Consider the following 24,025-nt stretch of genomic DNA (forward strand, 5'->3'; position numbering starts at 1 on the left):
GCTGGAGATTGAGCATGTAAACAGTGGGAGCATGGGTCAGGTTCATGGTAGCCGTTATTATAATTCATTAAAAGGGCGAGACAGAAAATGATCACAAACACCCTCTGTAGTAATGAACTGTGGTTATATAATCACCAGCTCAGTGTGGAATAATGCTTTACAATTTTTTTTTTTTTTTTTTTTAAGTAAGCTCTACATCCAGCGTGGGGCCTGAACTCACTACCCTGAGATCAAGAGTTCCCATGCTCCACCATCTGAGCCAGCCAGGCGACCCAGTGTTTTACAGTTGTTAAAGCAATTTTATAACCATGATCTTGCTAATCTTTCATTTTGGAGATACCACACGGCTTGCAGAGGAGGAAACCGAGACTCAGTGAGAGGAAAGTGATTTCCTCACGGTCAGCAGGCTGAGAGGCCTGGGCCCTGTGGGCCCAGAGCTGCAGAGAGGCTTTTTCCATGATTTGGGGCCCCGGGCTGGAGGGCACAGGGTCTCGTGGTCTGCACCTACATTCTGGTCAGCGCAAGGGGGTGTTCTCTGGGATAAAATGCCAGCTCAGTGGTGCCTTCAGAGCTGGGGGTGACCCTTCTTCCAGGTTGTGGCTGCCTGGCCCACGCAGACCTCCGGGACTGGGAGCTCTGTATTGAAGAGCGTTGGAAAGATTTGACAAGCACCGCAGAGCACCTACTCTGAGAGCCACTGCCCTATGGGGACCTCGGGAAGAGGGGCACTTGTAGGTGTGGCCTTCGGTTGGCGGTGGGGGCCCTTGACGCACCGTAACCCTGTGTGTATCTGGTTGCAGGGAACATCGAGTACAGCTGCCCGGCCACCAACGAGTGTGAGATCACGAAACGGAGGCGCAAGTCCTGCCAGGCCTGCCGCTTCATGAAATGCCTCAAAGTGGGGATGCTGAAGGAAGGTAAGAGGCCCGCGCACCCACGCTGTGCTCTCGCCAAGGCCACCGGGGGTCTCAGGCCCCTGTGTTCCTGTCCCCGGGCCAGTGCAGACCCTGGACGTCTCCTCCTGCATCCCAGGGGAGGACCCTGCTCCCTGGGGTGCGTCCACCTTTCGTCTCCCACACACCACCCTGCACACAGGTTTACAGCGGCCTCGGAGCTCCACTCCTAAGGCAGACGTGGGGCATCAGGAAGGCAGGTGTTGGAAGTTCCCCATTCTGGATCCTTCGGGAAACCCCACCTGGGCCCTAGAAAGCTGGCTTGGCCCTCTGGGGAAGGACCTCCTCTTGGGGCGAGCCCCTCGTTCACCCTGGAAGGGGTAGGCTTGAGATGCTGCCGTCCCGCATGGCGGGGCCCTGAGTGTGGGCGCACAAAGAGCAGAGACGTTAAAGCCCAGAATGACACATCAGGTCCTCTTCACCTGAGCAGGGCCGCTGTGCTCTCCTGCACGTGGGCAGGACACCGCTGTCACCTTGTGGAGGTCCCCCTCCACCGCCACGTTCCCCGCCACCTCATCCTCTTACTTCCCCGTCTCCTCCTCTGTAGCTGAGCCGGCTGGCCTGGCAGGCCATGGGCTCCGAAGACTTACCAGACTTACCAGGATGATAAAAAGTAGAGTTACGAAATAGTGTAGTAATTATTTTTAAAAAACTGAGTGCATGTTGGGGTGATAATATTTTGGATATATTGGGTGAAACAAAACATAATGTGACGTGAATATTGCCCGCTTTTTACCTTTTTTAAAGTGGCTACTCGCAAATTTAAAATGACATGCGGCTCTCATTATTTGGACAGCACTGCTCTGGGGCTCCTCTTCGTCACCTTCCCTGTTGATCCGCTCAGATGGATGACCCTTGTTCAGGACCATTTTGGGGGATGGGGTGTTTGTGTGTGTGTGTATTTCTCCCCTAACCCAGCTTTAGAGGGAGCTGGTGGAGGTTCTTACATATCAGCTTTTATGATTCTGGACCCTGGGATCCTTCCAGAAGTGGAAGGAGGCAGGAAAAGTGTGTACTGATGATCGCATGATGGGGAGAGGCTGGGAGAGAAAGGGAAGGGGCAGGCGAGTCTAGAACATAGTCCCTCACTGAGAGGGGGCTTCTGGAAGCCCAGCCCAGCCTTTGAGGGCCAGGGCACTCTTCCCATTGTCCTCCCATCCCCTCCAGGGGAAGAAGGCACGAATTTTAGATGCTTTGTTGGTAGGACAACCTGGACCTTATTGTGGAAATCAGAGACCCCCTCCCCCAGTTTCTATCTCAGGCACCCCCCTTCAGCCCAGCCCAGCGTGTGCACCTCTAAAACAGAAGCTCCTGAAGCAGTTCCTCAACTACCCCCATATCCACATAGCATGTTGGCCTTTCAACTGCATTTCTCGTTAGCCGCTTCATTTACCGCCTTGGAGATGGGGAAGCCACTCAGCTGTTAGAAATGTGTGAGCTGCTCTATGGGGGGGGGGGGGGGGGACGGTCAGCTGAAGAACAGTCCTGTTTCTAGATTAAAGATGGGCTGTCGTAGACCTGCTAAAAGGTTGTGAGTTAGTTCATTTTGATTCTACACAATTTTGGTCTTACCCTGGTGTAGGGTGTGACCCACCTAGTGGCTGAACTGGGTCCCCTGACTCCTACACCAGGCTTGTTCTGCTCCTCCAGAGCATCCTGGGGTTCACAGGGGAGGAAACTGAGGCATAAAGGCCCTCAGCAGTCTGCTTTGGTGCTGGCCTCTTGACTTCCTCCTCTATGTGCTGCTGGACACCAACCTAACAGTGTCTAGGTCTTCGAGCGAGAGGCTCCTCGCTCCTAAGTCCTGAGGACGAGGGCTGCCACCTTGTTCTGGGAAGCTGGGTGTGAGGGCGCCGGGTCAGGCTGGGGGTCAGCCGCCCAGTGGCCTTTCCTGGTTGTAGGTTGTAGTTTGGCCTCTCTTTGCTTACTTCACAGCAACTGAGGAACTTAGGGCAGAGGGGAGCTGCCGTGCTACCAGTGCTCCTGGATTTTAAGGATGGCAGAATTGAGTCCTGCAGAGAGGTTGGGGCTTGAGGTCTCTCCCACCCCCAGCCACCTGCCAGTTTGTGGGGAGCTGGACCCAGAGCCTGGAGCTTCTCCATGCCCTGTGTTGTGTCTGCCCCAACCACAGGCCACCCCACCCTCAGCCCAGGATTGTGAGCTGGAGAGCAGGGGAGAGAGGAGAGATGAGGCAAGAGGAGGACTACCACTTGGAATCCCCGCCGGTCTCTAAGGACGCTGTTTGAAGAAGACTCTCCTCAGGGACTACCCAGTACTGGGAAGAGAGTGGGAGTGCCTCCTAGTGGCCCTCCAGAACGGGGGAATGACAAGGGGGACCCACTGATGGCAGAGAAGTGTGTGGCCAGGTGCACGCTGGTGGCAAAGACAGCTCAGGTACCCGGCGGACCGCTTCAGAGAAGCGAAGTAGATGCTGTGTGTCCCCAGACTACAGTGTGGGGGTGCTGGGGGCATGTGGGCCTGAGAGAAGCTCTGCCTCAGGGAAGACGTGCACGGTGGGGCCCCAACCTTGGCCTCCCTCTGCTCTAAAAAGCCCTGTGGTTGGCCCAGGACTTGGATGCAAGAAAGGGTGCAGGATGGCCTCTCTCTTCAGTGGCAGCCAGGGGCATGGCCCCAGCCTGGAGACACCCTTTCTGGAGCTCTGCCTGGAGGAGGAGGGGGCAGTCACCAGAACCCTCCCCGTCCTCACCCTGCCCCAGTTCTGGCAGTTCCAAATCCAGAGGGGGCAGGATGACACAAAGGCACCCGAGTCTGGGCAAAGCCCAGTGCCTCCATTTAGTTTCTGTCCACCCCCCCAACCCCCGGCAGCGCTGAGCCTTGGCGGGATCCTGCGATCAGAAGCTCCACGGGGACCAGCCCCCTTAGGAGGAGCTTGCCTCATTGAGGAGCCTGGGTTCCTGCCAGGCAGGGGCTCTTGGAAGCTGCCCTGACTCCTGCTTTTGTTTGGTTGTCCCCCCACCACTTTGTGAGCAGGAGCCCAGGCCCCTGGGACCAGCACGGGCTCCCTGCCTCCCTCTCCTTCCCTCACACAGACCTGACTCTGAAAGGCAGACTCCAGCCTTCCCGGGAGCTGCTCCTTCTCCTTAAGCTTCCACAGTGGGCCTCTCGCATGGAGGAACCGGGGACTGGGGTCTGGGGCCCCGTGCAGGGGTGCGGGGGTGGCCGGAGGCTGGGGAAAGGATGGGGATGCCCGCTCCCCTTCCTCCCCATCCCACCTACACATCTGCCTTCTGCCCAGCAGCTCTGGAGGTCTTTTCCAGTTTTTCTTTTCTCAAGTACAACAGCCTGAGAGACTGCTTCATGACTTGGGGGGCCCAGCAACTGCGGAGCGGGGAGGGAGATGTCTGGTCGTGTGGCTTCTTTTGGCTCAGCCTCTGCTGTGAGGCTGCCATAGGCTCTGGAATCCTCGACTGAGCAATGTAGGCAATGCCCACAGGTTTGTCTCACTTCAGGCAAACCCACTGTGTGAAAGTCTGTATTTTCAGAGGGGAAAAAAAAGTGATTTTTCTCTTCATAAAACCTTGAATACAAAATCCACACTAGGTTGGGAGTGGGTGCCTGCGGCCTCCTCCTGGCTCTGAGGGGACCTCGCCGTGCATGTTAGTTCTCACGCTCTCGGGCCTCCACGTCTTCACCTGTGGAGCGGGGGGTTGAAGTCCGCCCTGCATCAGCAGGTCACGGTGGGGCCCAGGGGGAACAGCTCCTTGGTGAAATCCACCGTGGCACTGCTTTACGATGTCACCTCTCTGGGCCTGTTACTCTAGTATTCAATTCAATGGCAGTCTCCTTTGCGCTGAGCTTTTCTAGCAGCCCATCGGTTGTGTTAGGCGGGGCATCCTGGCTGCCCTGATTTTCCTCCTGGACTCCGTGGTGGGAATCTCAGAGGAGGTATCCTTCTTAGGCTGGCCCCGTCTGGGGTCGAAAGTCAGGATGAGCGTCTCCTTTAGGACAACCCTGGAGATGCTCTCCCCTGAGAGGCGGACTTCCCAGCCTGGCTAAGGTGTGGCCTGACAGCCTCCCAGTGGAAGAACCTGGAAAACCATTTGCTACCTTTCTCAGGAAGCCCTCACACTACAGTACAGCTCTGGGCTTTCAGCAGCTCTCCCTTGAAGGCTCGTCCTGCGAACTTCACCTTCTCCTCACCTCACTTCACCTGCCTCAGGCCGGCAGCCTCCCTGTCCCGCTCCTTTTCCTCCATACCTCGGCCCCTGCCCGCCTTTCCCCAAGTGTTTTCTAAAAGATATTTGATTTCAGTGAAAGCTGGGCTGACATCCATGCAATATGCTCTCACTGTCTTTGTGCTTGTTGGGCGGGCGGGGAGGGCTCCTGCGGGGATTCTGGGTAATTGGGTTAGTGGCCAGCTCATGTCAGGAAATTAAAAGGAGGCTCCGATCAGGTTCCTGCTGCATGGGATTTAATGGCTTTGTATTTATAGAGTATTCCGCCTCTAGCCCCTGCCAGAAACACCACTTTTCTGGCCCTCTGAGTGAAGAAAGAGGATGAGAGATGACTTGTCTTTAAAAGTTCTTTTTTCTTTTCCAAAATGCATTAGTGTTCTGAAACAAACCAGCTCTCCGGCACTTCAGAGAATAGTTTTGAACTAGAGCCCAAGAACCCTGATGTATAGTTGTATCCCCCCCCACCACCATTTTCCATCTCACACACGTGCGCATCGACGCACACACATGCACGTGTGCGAGTACACACTCAAAGTCTGACAGCTCACGAGATCTTCCCACGTGGCCTCAGCCTCTGGGCCATTCAGGCACAATGACCTCATGACCTTTGGTTGGGGAGATGTTAACTGAATGAAGCCATAGGGGATGATCTTGTCTGTGCCGAATCCTTATTACTGTTCATGCAGGACTTTGGGTGTGCCAAAGCATGAAATAACAGGTTCGGCGATCATACAGACCCAGCGAAACCCCAGTGTGGCCACTAATCAGCCGTCCTGGTGCTTTACTTAAATCTCCGTCAGCCTCCTTTTCCTCCTCTGTAAAATGGGAATCCTAATCGTAGTCATTTTCATCTTGCTCCCGACTCTTCAGGGAAAGCCCCGGAGTTGTACCACAAAGTAGAATGTCAGTCCTTGATTGGAGATGGATATTCATCATGTTATGAACTGATTTTCTTCCATGATCCAGGAGGGAGTTTTGAATCTCCCATGGCCTCTCTTCCCCCATCCTTGGCCAATGACCTTGCTTTACATTTTCTTGGAAAAAATAGAAACAGTCAAGTGGGGGAGTTCCTTACCCACCTGCCATTGAATCCACAAACCTACCTGTTGTTTCCTGTCTTTACGCCTCTTACAGATATCGCTGCTCCTGTCAAAAGCCGGTCTCCCTGCCTATGCTCTGACTCTCTCTCTTTCTTCATCAAGGACTTCAGTCATTTCTTCTTCCAGCATCGTCAGACCCTTGCTCACTACTGGATCATTTTCATCAGCACACAAACACACTTTTATTCTCCCCTTATAAAAACAAAATTAAAATGTAAAAACCCCCCACAACTGTATTTTAACCCTTCACCTTCATCCAGCTCCTGCTACCTCACCCTGCTCCCCTTTCCAACAAAACTTCCCCAAAGAGTTGATAGCATTTACTATATCACCGTCTTTCAGGCAGCCAGAAGGAAGCATAGCCTCGCCAGCTCATTGGAAGGATGGGACCCAGAACTGGCGCGGGTTTCTTCCACTCACAGCCCGTTGGTGGAACCTGGTCAAATGGCCACACCTCTGCAAGGAAGTCTGGGAATTGTAGTCTTTAGCTGGGTGGGATGCCATGTGTCCAGCTAAAACTCTTTTGGTTTGGAAAAGGGGAATAACGTATTTTAGTGGGCCATCACTGATACATGCCAAAAATATATGTAAAGTATGAAGAATACGGATACCTTCCATCCAATGGGAGAAAAAAAATTTACCCTGACTCTTCAGGTTTCCCTTTGTGCCCTTTCCCATTTTCATTACCCTTAGAGGTAACTTTATTGTTTTTCCTTTGCTTTTTAAAATAGTTTTATCATGTTTATATCTCTATGGGTATTTTTTGGGCGGGGGTTGTTTGTTTTAAATGACATTATACTATTCATATTCTTTTTTTTTTTTTTTAAGATTTTATTTATTTATTTGAGAGTGAGAATGAGAGAGCATGAGAGGGGGAGGGTCAGAGGGAGAAGCAGACTCCCTGCCGAGCAAGGAGCCCGATGCGGGACTCGATCCCGGGACTCCAGGATCATGACCTGAGCTGAAGGCAGTCGCTTAACCAACTGAGCCACCCAGGCGCCCCACTATTCATATTCTTCATCGCAGTTATTTTAGATGGTATTTCTGAGACGAATGCTCTTGTTACGTGGGGCTGTAATCCATTCATTTGCATTGCTATATAGCAGGAGGCAGCCAGAGAATAAATATTTTAGGCTTTGTTAGCCGGAAGGCCCCTGTGGCAGCTTCGGAACTCCGCCCTTGTTCCCCGACTGAAAGCAGCCACAGATGATGTAGAAATGAATGAACAGAGCTGTGTTCTGATGAACAGGCAAAGCACTGGGTTTAGCCCAAAGACCTTAGTTTGCAAACTCCTGCACCGTAGGATCATTGGATGAGTTTAGGGGAGTTTGATTTCCCTCTCTGCTGCTGAGGGAGCCGTGTCTCATGCGCCTGGTGTCCTGGTGTTCGTGCGTAAGGGATTTCAGGTCTGGGGGGTAGAAGTGCCAGGTATGTGCATCTCCAGCTTTATCGGATGATATGAAATTATTCTTGATTCGGTTGTACTGACTTACTGCTCGTGTTTAGACGTTCTGGTTGCTCCATATCCTCCACCAACACTTTTTAAATTTTTGCTAGTGTGCGTAAGGTGATGTCCTACTATCACTTTGATATGTACTCTCTCCCTTATCAGATAAGCATATTTCATATGCGTACTAGCCACTTGGGATTCCTTTTCTGTGAGGTGCTTGCTTGCCTGAGCCTTTTCCCTGTTTTTCTACTTTATTTTTTTTACTCTGGCCTTCAAGACCCTGGGTGATCTAACCCCTCCTCCCTTTTCAGTGTCGTCTGGTCTCATTTCTCTCCTGGCCCCTCACTCCTGCTTACTCTGCTCCAGCCCTGCTGGTTTACTTTTGATCCTCAAGCATGACAGACTCTTTCCCACCCTACGAGCTTTTGGGCTGTTCCCCTGCCTGGAATGCCCGCCCCATGGCTGGCTCCTCATCCTTGCAGCCCAAACTTAAGTGCCATCTCAGAAGGCCTCTCTTCCCACTTGCTTTCTTATCATATCCTTTTGTTTACGTCCTTGTTGAACTTCTCCCAACTTGAAATTATTTATTCATTTGTTTGTTTGCCTGCTTTTTACGGTGACAGCCTCTAAACCAATTGTTACTGATTTAGAGATTCATGAATTCCTTCGAAAATCCAGTGAAAATTCTGCCATAAAACACACACAAAGACTTGAACATAAAATTTTGCAGACAATTTTAGGAGCTTCACAGAACCCCTGAAGCCCACCTAAGAGGTTCCTGAAGTCAGATTAAGGCCTGTGATTACAGAACCAGAGTTTTAGAGATAGAACCTGAGAAATAATTCAGGCTCCTGGATGGTAAATTGCCTTTAGTTGCACTGTCAGTTGTGGGGTGGGGAGTGACTGCCTAGATGCACGATCCAAAGACGTACACACAATTGGGATTGGTAGGCAAGAGTGCTGTGAGCGATTAGCAATGTCTGCCACAGACTAGGAAGTGGAAGGCATTGGCACAGCTGACAGCTATTGGCCGTGCCTGGTATGATGAGTTTAATTTGCCCGAGGCCGCGCTGCTAGTAAATAACTGAGCTGAGTGGTAGCTAGTCTCCTTGGTTGTGTGAGAATTCCTTTTAAGAAGCCCATTCCAACTCAGTGTAGATAGCTTGGCCAAGTAGCAAATCCTGTACCTTTTACTCAAAGGGGAGAAAAGAGTAAGGGAAAGGAAGGGGAGACTGGTCTAAATAGCTTTGCCCTGTTGCATGCACAGTGGAGTCTTCTTGGCAGCTGGGAATGCAGTGACAACCCAGGCTTGCTGAAATGCCCTTGGGCATATGATGGCCTGAGTGAGAAGGGTCTAGAGAAGAGAGCAGCTGATGGATAATTTAATAGATGAGTGGCCAAGGGCTCCTCATTCAGGACCATCATACCCATCCAGGAGCCATTGGTATAAGCCCCAGGATATTAGGTAGCATGTGGGTTTATCCACCTACGAGGCTCCCTTGACTTCTTGTGAATCAGGCATGAGACTGAGACTCTCTCTTCACCATTATGATAGGGCACCAGGGTAAGAGGCAGCCCCAGATAGCCATCCTGTCCTAGGCAGCAAGGTGAGCATACCTGTCACGCAGAACCCACTGCAGGACAGGTATTAAAGGAAGCCCCGCATGTGCAGGGGTGTAGATAAGTGCTGAGGGCATTCTGCTGTGCTGGGGCACCCATCAGCATGCCCTCATGACCCGCAGCCTGTGGGTACCCACATCACCTTCTGGGTGGTTTCCTCTTCATAGAGATGAGTCAGCTGTAATTTGGTAGAACTTATAGGCAGAGTCAACCCTAAGTCCCCAAGGAAGAAGACTGGTCAGATACAGTACTGAATAAAACAGGTTTAGAACAGTGCTCCCCAGACCTGGCAAGTTATCAGAATCGCTAGAGGAACATTGAAAAATTATCCATTCCTGGACATCCCCCCGAGACCTTCTGACTCAGAACCTCAAGGGGTAAGTACTCAGAGTCTGTATCATTCAGAGGCTTTCCATGGCATCCCAATGATCCCACAGTCTGGTTGTCTCCAGTTCAAAGCCAAGGAAATAGGACTTGGAGGTCAAGGTTCAGATCCTCCCTCTGATATTTCCTGGCTGTGTGTCCCTGAGCCAGTTACCAGTCCTTTCTGAGCTTCAGTTTTCACATGGGAATAACAATAATCATGGATTCTCCTTCCCTCAATATTGTTATGCAGAATTAATGAGATATGGAAATAGCTTCGTAAACTGTGAAGCATTGCACAAACGTGAACCTGCTTACATCATTTATAAACCAAGACATTGAATAGAGGGTGGGATTTGTGGGTCAGGCGAAGAGAAAGGTCCTGACCAGGAACACTTTGCAATGTCAGGAGAGATCCTGCCTTTAGACGCGGACGGCAGCTCTGCAGAGGCGGCCTGGGGCGGGGTGTGTGTATGGGGGTGGGGGTGGGGGGAGCGCACAGGCTCAGAGGCCTTCCCCTCTCCAGCCTGGTCTGAACGTTTCCTGTGGGAAGAGAAATGTGACAGGAGCAGCGTCTGGGCCAGGCTCTGGGCCAGGTGCAGGGCCATGCTCCTCAGAGCTCTCACTGGTTATTTTTAGTGCCCGGGGAGATAAGAAGGAAACTTGAACTGCCCCCCTGGTGGCTGTGCCCCTGCACTCTTGGCTATTTTTACTTCCAAAAGCCTGGGATCTTGTCCAGCTTAGGGAGGGAAAATGAGAAGAAAGGAGGGAGGTGGAGGAAAGCAGGAATTATTTTACTTCCATTAAGAAAAAAGTCAGGAGCCTGCTCTTATCAAGTCAGCAAGTGGACATCTGATCCAGGACGAGGCAGCCACCACCTCTGGACACGGACGGACCTGCAGGGGGTTGGAGAGGTCCGCAGATGAGCGCAGATGGGATCAAGAGGTTGGGGGAGGCTGGCACCCTCTCCTTCCAAGGATTTTCTGCCCCAGAGTGGCCCTGCAGCTTCTTGAATGTTTCCTGTGCCCTGAGTTGGGAGGTGGGATGGGCCACTGTGGAGGGGCGCTAGCCCGGGGAGGAGCCTGGTGGGGGTCGGGGGCCTACAGCTGAAGCCAAGCCAGAGCCTCTGTCCTGGGTCAGACGGAGGCAGCACTCCACCCTGTGGGTGTATTCCAGAGGGAAGCTGTGCTGGAGCTGTGTGCTCCTGGGCACAATACTCAACCTCTCTGAACCTTACTTCCTTAAGGGTTTTTTTGGTTTGTTTGTTTTGTTGGTTTTTTTCCCCCAGGTATCTTAACTCATGTAGTTACAACTAAGGGGGTGTGTTTCTCTCTCTTCCCAAGGAGGAGGCTGTCAGTTCCTGCCAGACCCTACCATCTTCCATGGGCAGATGGAAGGAAAGAAAGGACTATTAAGTGCCTAGTGTGTACCAAGCACTTGGCTGCTTTCACACATTTTATGTTACTTAATTCCACGAGCTTGAGGAAGGTGAAGGATTTTTAATTGTGACAAAATATAGATAACAAAGTCTGCCATTTTGAAGTCATCTTTAAGTGTACAATTGAGCGGTGCTAAGCACATTGACAGTGATTCTAGTTCCCAAACATTTTTCTCATCCCAGTCAGAAACCCTGTACTCATGAAGCAGTGATGCCCATTCTCCCTGCCCCACTACCCCTGGTAACCTCCAATCTGCCCTCTTGTCTACTCTAGGTATTTCTTACAAGTGGAATCCTACATCTCTCCCTTCATGTCTGGCTTCTTTCATTGAGCGTAATGTTCTCAAGGTTCATCCATGCTGTGGCAGGTCAGAACAGCATCCCTTTTTATGGCTGGATAATACTCCATTGTATGGGGGCACCTGGGTGGCTCAGTTGGTTAAGCGACTGCCTTCGGCTCAGGTCATGATCCTGGAGTCCCAGGATCGAGTCCCGCATCGGGCTCCCTGCTCGGCGGGGAGTCTGCTTCTCCCTCTGACCCTCCCCCATCTCATGTGCTCTCTGTCTCTCTCATTCTCTCTGTCTCAAATAAATAAATAAAATCTTTAAAAAAAAAAAAATACTCCATTGTATGGATACACCACATTTTGTTTATCCAGTCTTCTGCCAAGAGACAGTTAGGTTGCTTCCACCTTGTGACTCTTGGGAGTATTAACTGCCGTGAACATTGAGATTCAAATACCTGTTAGAGTTCCTGATTTCAGTTCCTTTGGGGACGTACCCAGGAAGGAAATGGCTGGGCCATACGATATGTATGATATGGATGATAATCTTGTTTCACTTTTTGAGGAATTGCCAAGGTGCTTTCTAGAACAGCTGTACCATTTTATATTTCCACAAGCAGCTAACAGTCTTGTTAATTAATCTTTTTATTTTTGAGGTAAGTGGAGATTCACATGTAGTTGTAAGAAATAATACACAGGGATTCCATGTGCCCTTTACCCCGTTTCTCCCAATAGTAGCATCTTGCAAAACTGAGCACAATATCACGATGCTGATAGTGATAGTCGAAATAGAGAACAGGATTTTTAATAAAAATAATAATATTAACTGACACTTACTGATCACTTACCAGGTGCCATTCACAGGATTTCAAGTGCTTTACACGTACTAACTCATTCAGTCCTCACAACGATCCTACAAGGTACATACTATTATTTCGTACAGGTGCAGAAATCGAGGCACAGAAAGGTGAGGAAACTTGCTCAAGGTAACTCAGGTGCTAAGAGGTAGAGTCAGGGATTACATCCAGGTCTGACCCTGAGGCTAGTGCTTCTTTCTTCTGCTTTGGAGGCACAGACCTCTCTGGGCGTCTGCACAGTTGCTACCCTCAAAATAAACATAATCAAAAACAAACATAGTCACCAGGCAAGCCTAGCAAGCCACAGCCAGGAGGGCCCTGGGTCTTTGCTTTCCAGGCCTTGTGATGGAGCATCTCAGCGTGGACTTGGCTACTCTTCCTATTCTCACTGCCTTTCCCCCTATTCCTCGAAAGGGTGACCAAGCACATCTCACCTCCCCACTGTCTTGGTCAGGGCTGGGAAGGAACAGATGTCCCCTCCCAGGGTCACCAAAGAGGATGTAATGAAGGAACTATTTACAGAGGGGTGGGCAGGATGGAGGGAACCAGTCAGGAGCGGTGATGCACCCCAGAACTAGCAACAGTGAGGAGCCCTTAAGAACGCCTGCCTGGCAGGAATTGGCCCAGTAAGCAGGACAGAACTGTAGCTGTTCTCAGAGGTCAAAGTCAGACTGCCTTCCTACCTCTGTGGTCTTGGTGAGTTACTCATCCTCTCTTAGCCTCAGTTTCTCCATCCATAAAATGGGCTAATAGAATCTCCCTCATAGGGTTGTCGGAATCCCTAAGTGAAATAACATACTTAACAATTCTTAGAGCAGAGGCCAGCACCGAGTAACAACTGGTCAGTAGATGTGAACTTCTTACCCTCGTGTCTACAAAATTTAGGGGTGTTACCGTGTTGGCCCAGGAGGACAGCTCCCTCTCCAGTCCTGGGCTCAACTACAGGACTCAGTCTGCATAGGAACATGGATTCCAGTGATTATCAATCTTTTTGTATTCTTAGAAAATTTATGAATACTTAAATTTTGGCCTGCACATGTTCGGGGATTAACAATATTGAACAGTGGTTAAAACAAAGGCTATGTATTTATTACAGTATTAGAGATCTGGAACACTTTGCATGTAAGTATTATTAATGCTTTTTTAAATCCAGAAAGTATATCAATGAGATGATACAGTCTTATAATCCCAGACAGTAATTACAAGTTAAGTAGTATTTTAATATGCTCCCTGAGCCTACTTTTTAGATATTTTGCTAAACTATAAGAATGTAAACAATAAGGTAACTCTCATTTCAAGTTCAAGTTGCCTTCTCTGTTTTTCCCCCACCACTGGGTGTTTGTAAGACTTAAGCATCCTAATTTAGAAAGTAATTGCCCATTTTATCAGTGAAAATTGCTTTCTGCTGCAAGTTACAGAGAACTTGACTGTTAGTGGCTTAGGCATCAATAAATGAGATTGATTTCCCCACCTACCAAGGACTCTGGAGATGGGAGATTGCTGGCATTTTATAGGCTTCTCAGCCATAGCATCAAGGACTTAGTATCTTTTTGTCTTTCTTTGGTGTTCTTTGGGGTCCTTGCTTGGCTGCCGCATGGTTGCAGGGTGGTTGCCATAGCTCTGACCGTCACCTTCCAGGTCAGGGCAGAAGAAAGGCAGGGCTGCACCAAACATGTCTGTCCCTTGTATCAGAAAAGCAAAACCATTCCCAGAAGCGCCCCACCGTGGACTTCCCGTTATAGTCCATTGGCCAGAACCAGGTCATAGGACCAGCTCTTGCTATCACGGAAACTGGGAAATAGGGAGGGACCAGGATTGGTAGGACTGGCTAGGACACGTTGCCTCTACAAACAGAATCCAGCTTCCCTTAGCATGAAAGACAGGGAATGGAAAGACAATTGAGTAGACAACTAATAATGTCTGCCAGACCCAACCATTAGAATTCGGTGATTTATTTTTTTTTTTTTTTATTTTTTATTTTTTTTTAAAGATTTTTTTTAAATTTATTTATTTGAGAGAGACAATGAGATAGAGAGAGCATGAGAGGGGGGAGAGTCAGAGGGAGAAGCAGACTCCCTGCCGAGCAGGGAGCCCGATGCGGGACTCGATCCCGGGACTCCAGGATCATGACCTGAGCCGAAGGCAGTCGCCTAACCAACTGAGCCACCCAGGCGCCCTTCGGTGATTTATTTTTAAACGATTTGTGATCCAGCATTTTGCTGCAGTGCTCAGGATGAGAACCCAGTCCATGCCATTATCTTGTTTACTAAAATTGTGAGCGGGGTGCTCTAGAAAATACAAGAACACATTGGCAGATAGTAAGTATAAACATAGTTGACCAATGTCTGTTCAGGCAGAGCGCGGAGGAGTTCAGACCTCTGTCCACTGTCTCTGCCCTTGAGATGCTGACCATGCTCAGTTCGGAGCAGACCACATCGATAAAGACAAATGTGTAGAAGGCAGGGAGGTGACTGACCTGAAAGTATATACAGATACAGAAAATAAAGAGTGCTTGGCTAGAGAAGGAGGGTACCCAAGGATGTTCAAGTCCATAAAAGGTTGTCTTGTGAAAGGGGGTAGTCTCGTTGGATGGGATGGAGGATAGAAAGTGATCTAGAGACTGAATTTAGCTCAATACAAGGGGAAACCTTCATGAGGGATATGCGCTGTCCTAAGGGAGTGGATTTCTGGAGGCTGGGGAAAGGACCAGCCAGACCCTAAGATTCTTTTGTTTCCTAAGTGTGAAGGCTGCATTTGAACCAGTACATCGTTTTACTCAATTTACCAAGCATTTTCCCACGATTGTCACAAAAGCCATATTCAGTGAACAGTGTTAGTGTTACGATTGCCCCCTCCCCCGTACCTGATGATGAGACTGAGGCTATGAGAGCCAACTGGGCCAAGGCCGCGTGGGCCATAAGGGCCAAGAGGGGCATGGGACCTTGCCCGTTGGATCCCATGGGCTGGAGCCCTTATGGGCTTGTAGCTGGGGTGAGACCTGGGAAGGCAGGCAGGAAGGCAGGCAGGAAGCCAGGAGACAAGCCTGGCTCACGTCAGGCATCATTTTGGGCATAATCAAACCCAATGGGCTACTTTTCTTAAGAAAACAGAGTAAGTTGATAATTGATGAGTGCATGTATTGATTGGAGCCATTGACCATCCTGCTGTGAAGATCTGAAGGAGAAAATTTAGAGGAAAGATTACACCCTCAGGGCCCTGGGGGGCAGTACCCCGGAGTAGCAAAGAGTGTGGGTACTGGCTCCTTTATTAGGCAAATTACTCAATCGCCCAAGCCTCAGTGGTTCTTATTTATAAAATGGGGATAATTGTGCCGGCTTTATATGCTATAGATGAAAAAGGGCAACACAGAGACAAAGTCCTCCATGAATTAGGCTGTTCTCATGGTTGTTCTTTTTTTCTTTTAAGGTTTTATTTATTTATTTGGGGGAGTGAACATGAGCAGAGGGAGAGGGAGAAGCAGACTCCCCGCTGAGCAGGGAGCCCGATTTGGGGCTCGATCCCAGGACCCTGGGATCATGACCTGAGCTGAAGGCAGACGCTTAACCAACTGAGCCACCCAGGCAGGCACCGCCTCCTGATTGTTCTTACTGTGACTTAACAGAGACATGTACATAGTGTCGGGAAGAGTAGTAGTAATAATGGGGATGACGTTAGTAACAGCCCCGGCTTTCTAAGCATCTGCTGGGCGTTGGGCGCCATGAAGACCCTGGAATGGGACAGAGAACAGCCGCTGGCGCCAGGGGTGCCTGGTCAGTAGGGGAAGCCAGGGGGCTGTTGGAGTCCTGGAAGAAGCATCCAGCCCTCCTGGGGGTCTAGGGGCAGGAGACTCATCCGTTCCTATATGCATCAAGACTTTCTTGAACACCCACTAAGGGCCAGGCCCTGCGTCAGGACAGAGAACATTCCAGATGGAAGTAGTGACCGAAGTGGCAAGTGCCCATCTCCTTGCCTTGCTAAGGGACGCCTGCCTCTTTCTTTGTTTTGTTGAGCAGTTCCCACTCCTGTGGTCAGGCAGGCCGGGTGGAGGGGTGAGCTCTTGAGACTGGCTTCCGGGAGAGAAAGTCCGAGAAGTGGGGGAGGGGCTCATCCTGGACTCCAGTCAGATCCTGGCGCATAGTAGGTGCACAGGAAATGGGCGTCCTCATCGTCCTGTGTGAATGAAGCTCGGCATTTTCGCTTTTAGTCTTAGCAGCTTTTCAAGAAAAAGCAGAGCTTGGTAGAGGGTTTGGCTCACCTCCAGTGTCGCAGGCAGGGGTGAGCTGCTTTGTAGCGCGGTCATAGGAGGGGGTCAGGAAAACAGGGAACTTTGCCCCAAAAACCTTCAAGGGAGGAGCCGTCCTTCCTGCCTTGGAGGGCCTGCTCCTTCTGCCCTCACTGAGGGGCCAGGAGGGGTGGAGGGTGGGAGCCGAAGTCCTACCAGCACGTGGGTTTAGGTCCTGCGTGGGATAGGCCTCCGCTGTCCCCTTCAAGGTCCGAGGCACAGCGGGTCCGCTCGGATGCTGAAGTGCAGCCTTTCCCAAACTCTCAACGTGCCTCCGTGCCTTGAGTCACCTTGTCAGCATGCTGATTCGGATTCCTAGGGGCAGCCTGAGATTTTTGCATTTCAGACACGCTTCCAGATGATGCCTAGCCGTGGACCACCCTTTGAGAAGGAGGGTGGCAGCCAGCCGGTGTCCCGCCTGCATTCACTCAGCACTCTGTCACATGCATGCTGACGAAGTGCTACCTTGTGAGGTGCCGCTCTGCCCCAGGCTTTCTCGGGGCACCAGAGCCTGCGTGGCCGGGCCCCGCCCGGAGAGGTGGGAAATGCCCCGAGGCCCTCATCTGCAGCAGGGGATCACTGGGGCGTGTCCTACCCTGTCTCCTGGGGTCCTCGGTGAGGCTGAGCCTCAGTGGCCGACAGCAAGAGCCTGCTCACCTACTCAGGAACACACTTGTTACTGGTTTTCTTCCCCATGCCTGGTCCTGGAGAACCCAGGTGCGGGTGTGGTCCGTTGCAATCCCTTCCGCCCCTCAGAGCAGAAGGGGAGTTCACTGGAAGCTTCTCAGGAGGCTCCAGGAACACACTGAGAAGCCAGACAAGGGCCAAGGGAGGCCCGGGGAAGTCCAGGTGCAGGAGATGAGTGGTAGGCCAGGGGTTGCCCACACCCCTGCTGCCCTGACCACGTGGCATTTGATCAAAGCCTCCCGTCGACTGGGCCTGTGTTACCACCAGACCATGCTTCGACCTCCAGACCGGGGCGAGCAGGAGGACCTGCCCCACTTGGATATCCAGAGCGGGGGTGGGCACAGGCCTCCTCTGAGAGGACTCGCAATAGGGGAGTTACTTACACAGGAAGCAGGGGTGGGATGCAGGGTTGACTTGCCCCCAAAATGTTCCCTGCAGCCATGTCCGGCATCAAGTATAGGAGTGTCGGTCTGGGGGGTAAAAAGGGACACTGTTGACAGAAATGCTGAGCAGTGACTGGCCTCAAAGAGACCGTCCCCTTGGGCCATCTGGCTTGGTGGCCCTGGAGGAGGAGGTGGCCTGAGCCCTTAACTGGAGGCACTCCTCACCCCAAGTTCCTTTAGGGCAATTGGCAGTTGAAGGGCTGGTCCCTCCCATTCAGTAGACAACGTGATTTTACTTTCAGTGGCCCTCATTGCTCTAGGGGACTCCTCTCTGGTCCCAGGGACTGAATGGACTAGCTGTACATTCTAAGAAACAGCCAGAAAATCACCCCTGGCATGAATGAGATCCAAGTCCTCGTGCCATTGAGTTACCGTTACTCCTGCCTTCCTCCTGCCTCTCCCGAGCAAGAAGGGCCCGAACCGACAGGAGCACAGGACCAGTGGCCGCCCCCACCCCGCTGGGAGGACAGGCAGGAGGAGGTGTGGGGGGGAAAGTGCCGGATGGGGCCCTGATGAAGATCACTGCTGGGGCTCCGTGAGGGTGATGTGTTGACCTTTGGGGAAAGGAAGAGGCCGTTGAACTGGGCCTGTCACCTTGGAGGTCTCCTCTCAGGACTCCGGCTCTGTGTCTGACTTTTTATGTTTCAGTCAAGGCCTGTTTCATGGTAAGGAAAAGGGACCAGCTTCTCTACTTCCTGTGCTCGTTCATACCTGGGAGCCTCCTGTGCTCATTCATACCTGGGAGCTTCCTGTGCTCGTTCATACCTGGGAGCTTCCTGTGCTCGTTCATACCTTGGAGCTAATTTGTTGGGTCCCACCAGTCTCTCAGGCCAGGCCACATAGATTGGTAGCCAGTCTGCGCTTGTGTGCCCTTAGATGAGCCCATTTGAGGTCCTGTCTACCCTGCAGGCTGGTTAGGCGTGTCAGATGGTACCAACATGTCTGTCTAGACAGCAGGAGCTGAGGGGTGGGGTGGGTTTCTGGAAGGCCATATAGACCCAGGGAAATAGCAGATCTCTCTAGGAGAGGGCCTCACTCCTGGGGAGGGATGTTAGTGTGGCGTGGCCACACCTGCTTTTGCACCTGCTACTGGGAGACTCTGAGGTATTCGTTTTCCAGGTGTGGCCAGGACCACCTCACCTGCATCCCCATCCAGGAGCGTCTGGCCCAGGGCTGACCACACCTCTGCTTCTGAGGGTACTCCTGCCGCCCTGACCAATCCTCACCCTCCCTCTGTTCTAGAAGACAGACTGTAGAATGTCATCCTACAGTCTTGGAAGGTGGGATCCAGAAATTGCCATTTGTCATGAACCTCCATCCGGATGCTGCTTATGTAAAAAGTTTGAAAATTCTTGTTTTCATTCTTTTCGAGGTGCCTGCTAGAGGCAGAGACTCAACACTCCCTGGGTTCCCAGCAGATCTACAATAAGGAGTCTTCCTTCCCCAACACCTAGAGGAGAGCTTCTGTTGTATTTTCCCTTTGGAGACAGAAAGACTCAAGAGCTGAAGCTTGCTCGGGATAGATTTCAGGAGGATGCTGAGCCCAGAGGCGGGGCCTGGCCCAGGGCAGCTGGGGTGGGCTGTTGCCATTAAGACAGTTGAGTGAGGATTGTCCGACTCCCTGGCCTGAGGCTGGCCCCGGGGCACCTGGAAAGGCATTGAGTCGCGGGGCCAAAGCCAGTGTTAAAATGCCAGAACTAGTGCAAACACCCCTGATGTTGGACAGCCTGACACCTTTCCCCTTCCCTCCCCCATAGGTGTGCGCCTTGACCGAGTGCGTGGAGGCCGCCAGAAATACAAACGACGGCTGGACTCTGAGAGCAGCCCGTACCTGAGCTTACAGATTTCTCCACCCGCTAAGAAGCCATGTAAGTGCCAGGGTAGCCCGTGCCCCTCTGTCCGCATCCGTGCCTGGAACGTCTGGCATCCTTGGGGGCAGTGCCACCTTCCCACTGCTGGGTCTGGGATAGTGTGCATCCTGGGGAGGTGGCCTCAGTGCTTGGCTTGGTGTTGGGTGCTTCCGGCTTCATTTAGAAGGCCTTTCCATGTGGGATATGATTCCAAGTGAAGCATGAACCTACGAAGGCATGAACCCCAGCATCCAGAACATGCCCCCCTCACCTCCCACTCAAAGCAGGGTCCTCTCGAGAGAACTCACCAGCAGCTTCCCTTGGAAGGATATTTGTCAAGAGCCCAAATCACCACTGCCAGCAGGTTGTGGAGTCAGAGAGGGAGGGGAGATGACCTACTGGGACTCCCCAGAACCCAGATTTTCTTCCTGAGCCATCCCAGGCTGCACCCTGGCCCCTTCCTCTTTTCCCCAGCATTTACATACCTCCTCTGGTCATTGGCAGTGACCAAGATTGTCTCCTACCTGCTGGTGGCCGAGCCGGACAAGCTGTATGCCATGCCTCCCCCTGGCATGCCCGAGGGTGACATCAAGGCCCTGACCACTCTCTGTGACCTGGCAGACAGGGAGCTCGTGGTCATCATCGGCTGGGCCAAGCACATCCCAGGTGAGTCGAGTAGGGCCAGGAGGAGGGTGGAGCCAGGGATGCTCAGCCGCTGTCCCCACGGCCATGGTCCTGACGCCTGGGAGCTGGGGACCCAGGAGCCATGTTTTCTTCTGGGCTCCTTTTCTCTCCTTGCGGGATTGGAGGTGAGCAGGTGTGGGAAGGTCCAGTAATGCTCTTGAACCTCTAGCAGCTCTTCAGAACCAGTTATCATTGTAGAGGGGTGATGATTGCATCTACGCTAGGTTAAGATTCAAAGAGCAAGTTTTTTTGACTCCTTGAAGGCCAAAGAAGGGTTTTCTCGTAGATCTTACTGGAAATGCACTAGGAAACAATGCAGGAGAGAATGGAGTCTCTTGCTTCCTTGAGAGGCCAGTGGACTGGAGTGGTTAAGGACACGGGCTGGGGAATGGGACTGGGATTCAAGTTCTGGGTCTGCATCTTACTAGCGGTGTCACCCTGAGCGGGCGAGCCCCCCGTGAATAGGGAATAACAGCAGTGCTCCCTGCGTGGGCTTCGATGAGGAAGAGAACTGCAAGGATGAGTGTGCTGTACGGAGGATGCGAGTGTTTGTTGCAGACTCACTGTTGCCACATGCCTGATCGTGAGGGCGGCACAGAGAGTACGTGTAATAAATACGCTTCAGGTGATACGGACTTCATTCACCGCATGTGGCCCAAACCTGTCTTCAGCTTCCTCCTTCTGGATAAACGGTGGAAGCTGATTTTTAGTTTTATTTTTGTAGACACCGATACCCACATATGTTGCATTACACACATGTTGGGGAGTTTTCCAAAGCCCGTGTGGTTTATTCCTCGTTCGGTTCTAACAGCTTGTCTTGTGGTGTGGTGGGGACATCCTGGTTTCCTCTGGCAATGACCCACCGTGGACTTGGATTCTTACTAGCTCTGTGCCATGGGGCAGTTTATCTTCCTGCCTACAGATCCTTCTTGTGTTTGTCGCCAGCTCTGAGAAATGAATACAGCATGCATGGGAATGTAGTAAAGGTGTCCTAGACTTTAGATGGCAAGGCCTGCAGTTGATTGGGGTGAGTCAGGATGTCCTCATCTAAGACATGTGTGCACAGCCTCCAGGAGGGAGTCTTCCTGCAGACCAGGGCTCAGGAGGTGATGTTGGTGTCACTTAGCTGGGAGGACACATAGAATTCTTTCCGTAGGGACTCCCTGGTGGCCGCTGGTATTCTGACTCAGGGTGGGCTCACGGGGGATCTGAGCTGGAGCGCCCTTACTAAGGAGCTCAGCCTCTTGGATGACACACTCAGTAGTTTTGAATCTGGCCTGTGCTGATTCAGCACAGATGTGGGGTCAAGCCACTGCTTAAGACACCTCAGCCTGGATTGCTCCACTAACCCAGGGCCAGATCTGGTACAGCTCCCCCTGCCCCTCCCCAGCATCACGCGCTCCTCCTCCCTGCAGCCCAGCAATGGCTCAGCAGTGGCTCCTGGCGGCCCCCCAGGTCACTGCTTCCTTCTGCCACCAGTCCCCCTCTGAGGGGAGGCGTGGAACCAGGAGGCGCTGTCTCCCTTTCACCCACTCTTCTCCCACGTCTTCCTGCCCCCCAGCTCCGTCTCCCATCAGTGCCCGCCAAGAGGGCAGTGGGCAGAGCAGGGTGGTTGTTAGGGGCACAGACTTCGGATTCAGGCCGACCTGAGCTCTGATCCCAGCTCTGTCCTTAAGGGCCTTGCAGGGGATCTCATTTTCCTGAGCTTTAGTGTCCTAGCCTGTGAACCCGTAATAGAGGGTACGGCAGACTCAGTCCAGCCCCTGCACACAGTGGGTGCTTGATAAGTGGCGGGACTGGGACCGTGTCATTGTCTTTGCTAATAGTATGAAAAGCCTCCTTGCCCATCTTCATTTTTCCTTGTCCAAAGCTGAATTCTTTTTGATTAAAAAATAAAATAAACATAGGGGCTCATTTGTCTGTCTGAAACACTAATTTGCCTATTTTGCATAAATTTGCATGCTGGATTATTTGGGCCTGACCTTCTAGTGTTTAAGGTAAAATTAATTAAGAGTCTCCTGCCACTGTATGTAAACCTCATATTAGGGGCGATGACATATCAAGTGCCTGATACATTGAAACTAATCGAGTTAATTCCATCTCAGATTAGACAGAAAACTCACCTGCAGACCTGCTCACTAGTCCTTAGAGAGAGGGGGAGAGAGCGAGCCAGAAAGAGCAGGTTTAGCAGGGTAGGTACAAGCCAGGGTCCCCCCGGGACTGCTGACAGCTCCTTCCCATCCTGCCCTGGACCACAGAGGGACTCGCTCCTTAAGGCGGCTCAGGTTAGCGCCCAGCCCACTGAAGCACAGGAAGCCGTATCCCATGGCTCAGTATGGACTAGCCTGTCAGTATCTGTTCGGAGCCTGGCACAGAGGGCCCTTCATTACTTGCCTTTGCATGCATTTATTGAGCATTAACTATATGTAAGGTCTCTTGTTAGGAGTTGGGGCTGATATAAAGAATTCGATTAATTTCTGCCCCAAGGATCTCATTTGGGAATAAGATAGATAATTTTTTAAAAAAAACAAAATACTTTTTCATGGAAAAGTTTAAACATACAAAAAGAGACCGAATGGTATCAGGAACCTCCGTGAACGCTATCTCCCCACGGCCCGTCACACTTCACCTCTACCCTGTTTGCCATCTCCTGTCCTGCACACTTAGAATGCAGCAGGAAGAACCACGGGACAGGGGCCCCAGGCAGGAGGGATGCCAGGGGTGGCAGGGGCAGAGAGCGGAACCTGAGCCAGGCCTTCAGGACGATGGGCGGTGGCCATCAGGAGGGCATCGGGGCGTCATGAATGCAAGTTTTCAGGCTGAGCCCAGAAGCTGACCTGTGCACACGGGCACTGAGCGACCAGCGTGGCCAGGAGGAAGGATCATCTGAACACACACTCATTTCCCAGCAGCCGCTCCTTTGACTCCTGTTTTTGAGCACATAGGACACTGTCCCACGGGTGACTTCCGTGGGCAACTGGGGCTGATGGCGACTCAGAATAGCGGCCGTTCGTTCGAGTCCGTCCGCAGTTGCCCTACGCCGCACGCAGGCTTTTACCTTGAGTGAATTTACCGAGTCCTGCGTTGCTCAGCGGACGAGCCCAAGTCTTTAGACTCCCCTGTCATGTTCCCCGTGAGCGACACGTGTGCCCCAGAGGCAGCAGCCTTTAAGAGGCAGTGGGTATCCCTTGAAGAACTGCACCCTCCAGACGTTACTAGCCGGTCATCCCGCCACCCCAGGCGGCCCGGAGGCTGCCCCAGCCCAGGCCCTCTCCTGCCGGCCCTGCGTGGCCCAGGCTGACAGGTGCACAGCTCTGCTGGGGAGCCCCCAGACGCCTCCCACGGAGGGTTCCTTAGCGGCCCCGCTCCCAGGTAGCCGCCGTCTGGCCCCCGCTGCGGGGAGAACGCCAACGGCCAGTGAAATATGAGCTGCCGAGTGACAGCAGCTGCGTCTGGAGTGGCCTCAGATCCTATAATTACATCTCCCTTTATTACCGCTGCTAATGGCCCTCCAGGTCGGCAGAAACGATAATAAATTAACAGATTATGAACTCCACTTGCCACAAATTATGTGCTCTTTTTTTTTTTTTTTCTTTCTTAAATTCTAGGAGCTCATGCTCTCAGATCACTGGGGGATGGGGGCTTGGGACGAGCCTGAATGTTATCAGATCAGTTGGTGCAGATAAAGCAGCTTTGGGGGGGAGGGCAGCAGAGCTCCAAGTGGGAGACCTGGGGAGATGGGCAGGGGCAGCCAGCTTGGGCAGCGCAGGACCTCAAGGGGGCAGCGCGAGATGCCCAGGGGCCTGGGCCACACCGGC

General features: G+C 52.0%; 1 protein-coding gene across 2 annotated transcripts in view; it reads left to right on the forward strand.

The window, feature by feature from the left end:
- Positions 1-24,025, forward strand: part of ESRRB (estrogen related receptor beta) — a 167,759-nt gene that overhangs the window by 129,892 nt on the left and 13,842 nt on the right. For both annotated transcript variants that reach the window (XM_045901289.2, XM_054513809.2), the window contains 3 exons: positions 801-917; positions 19,431-19,541; positions 20,028-20,189. In XM_045901289.2, the coding sequence (XP_045757245.1) occupies positions 801-917; positions 19,431-19,541; positions 20,028-20,189 (390 nt within the window). The remainder of the gene's footprint in view (positions 1-800; positions 918-19,430; positions 19,542-20,027; positions 20,190-24,025) is intronic.

This window comes from Mirounga angustirostris, unplaced genomic scaffold (assembly GCF_029215605.1).
Source record: "Mirounga angustirostris isolate CCGP_5_RB_7025 unplaced genomic scaffold, mMirAng1.0.hap1 SCAF_9, whole genome shotgun sequence".
NCBI lineage: Eukaryota > Metazoa > Chordata > Mammalia > Carnivora > Phocidae > Mirounga > Mirounga angustirostris.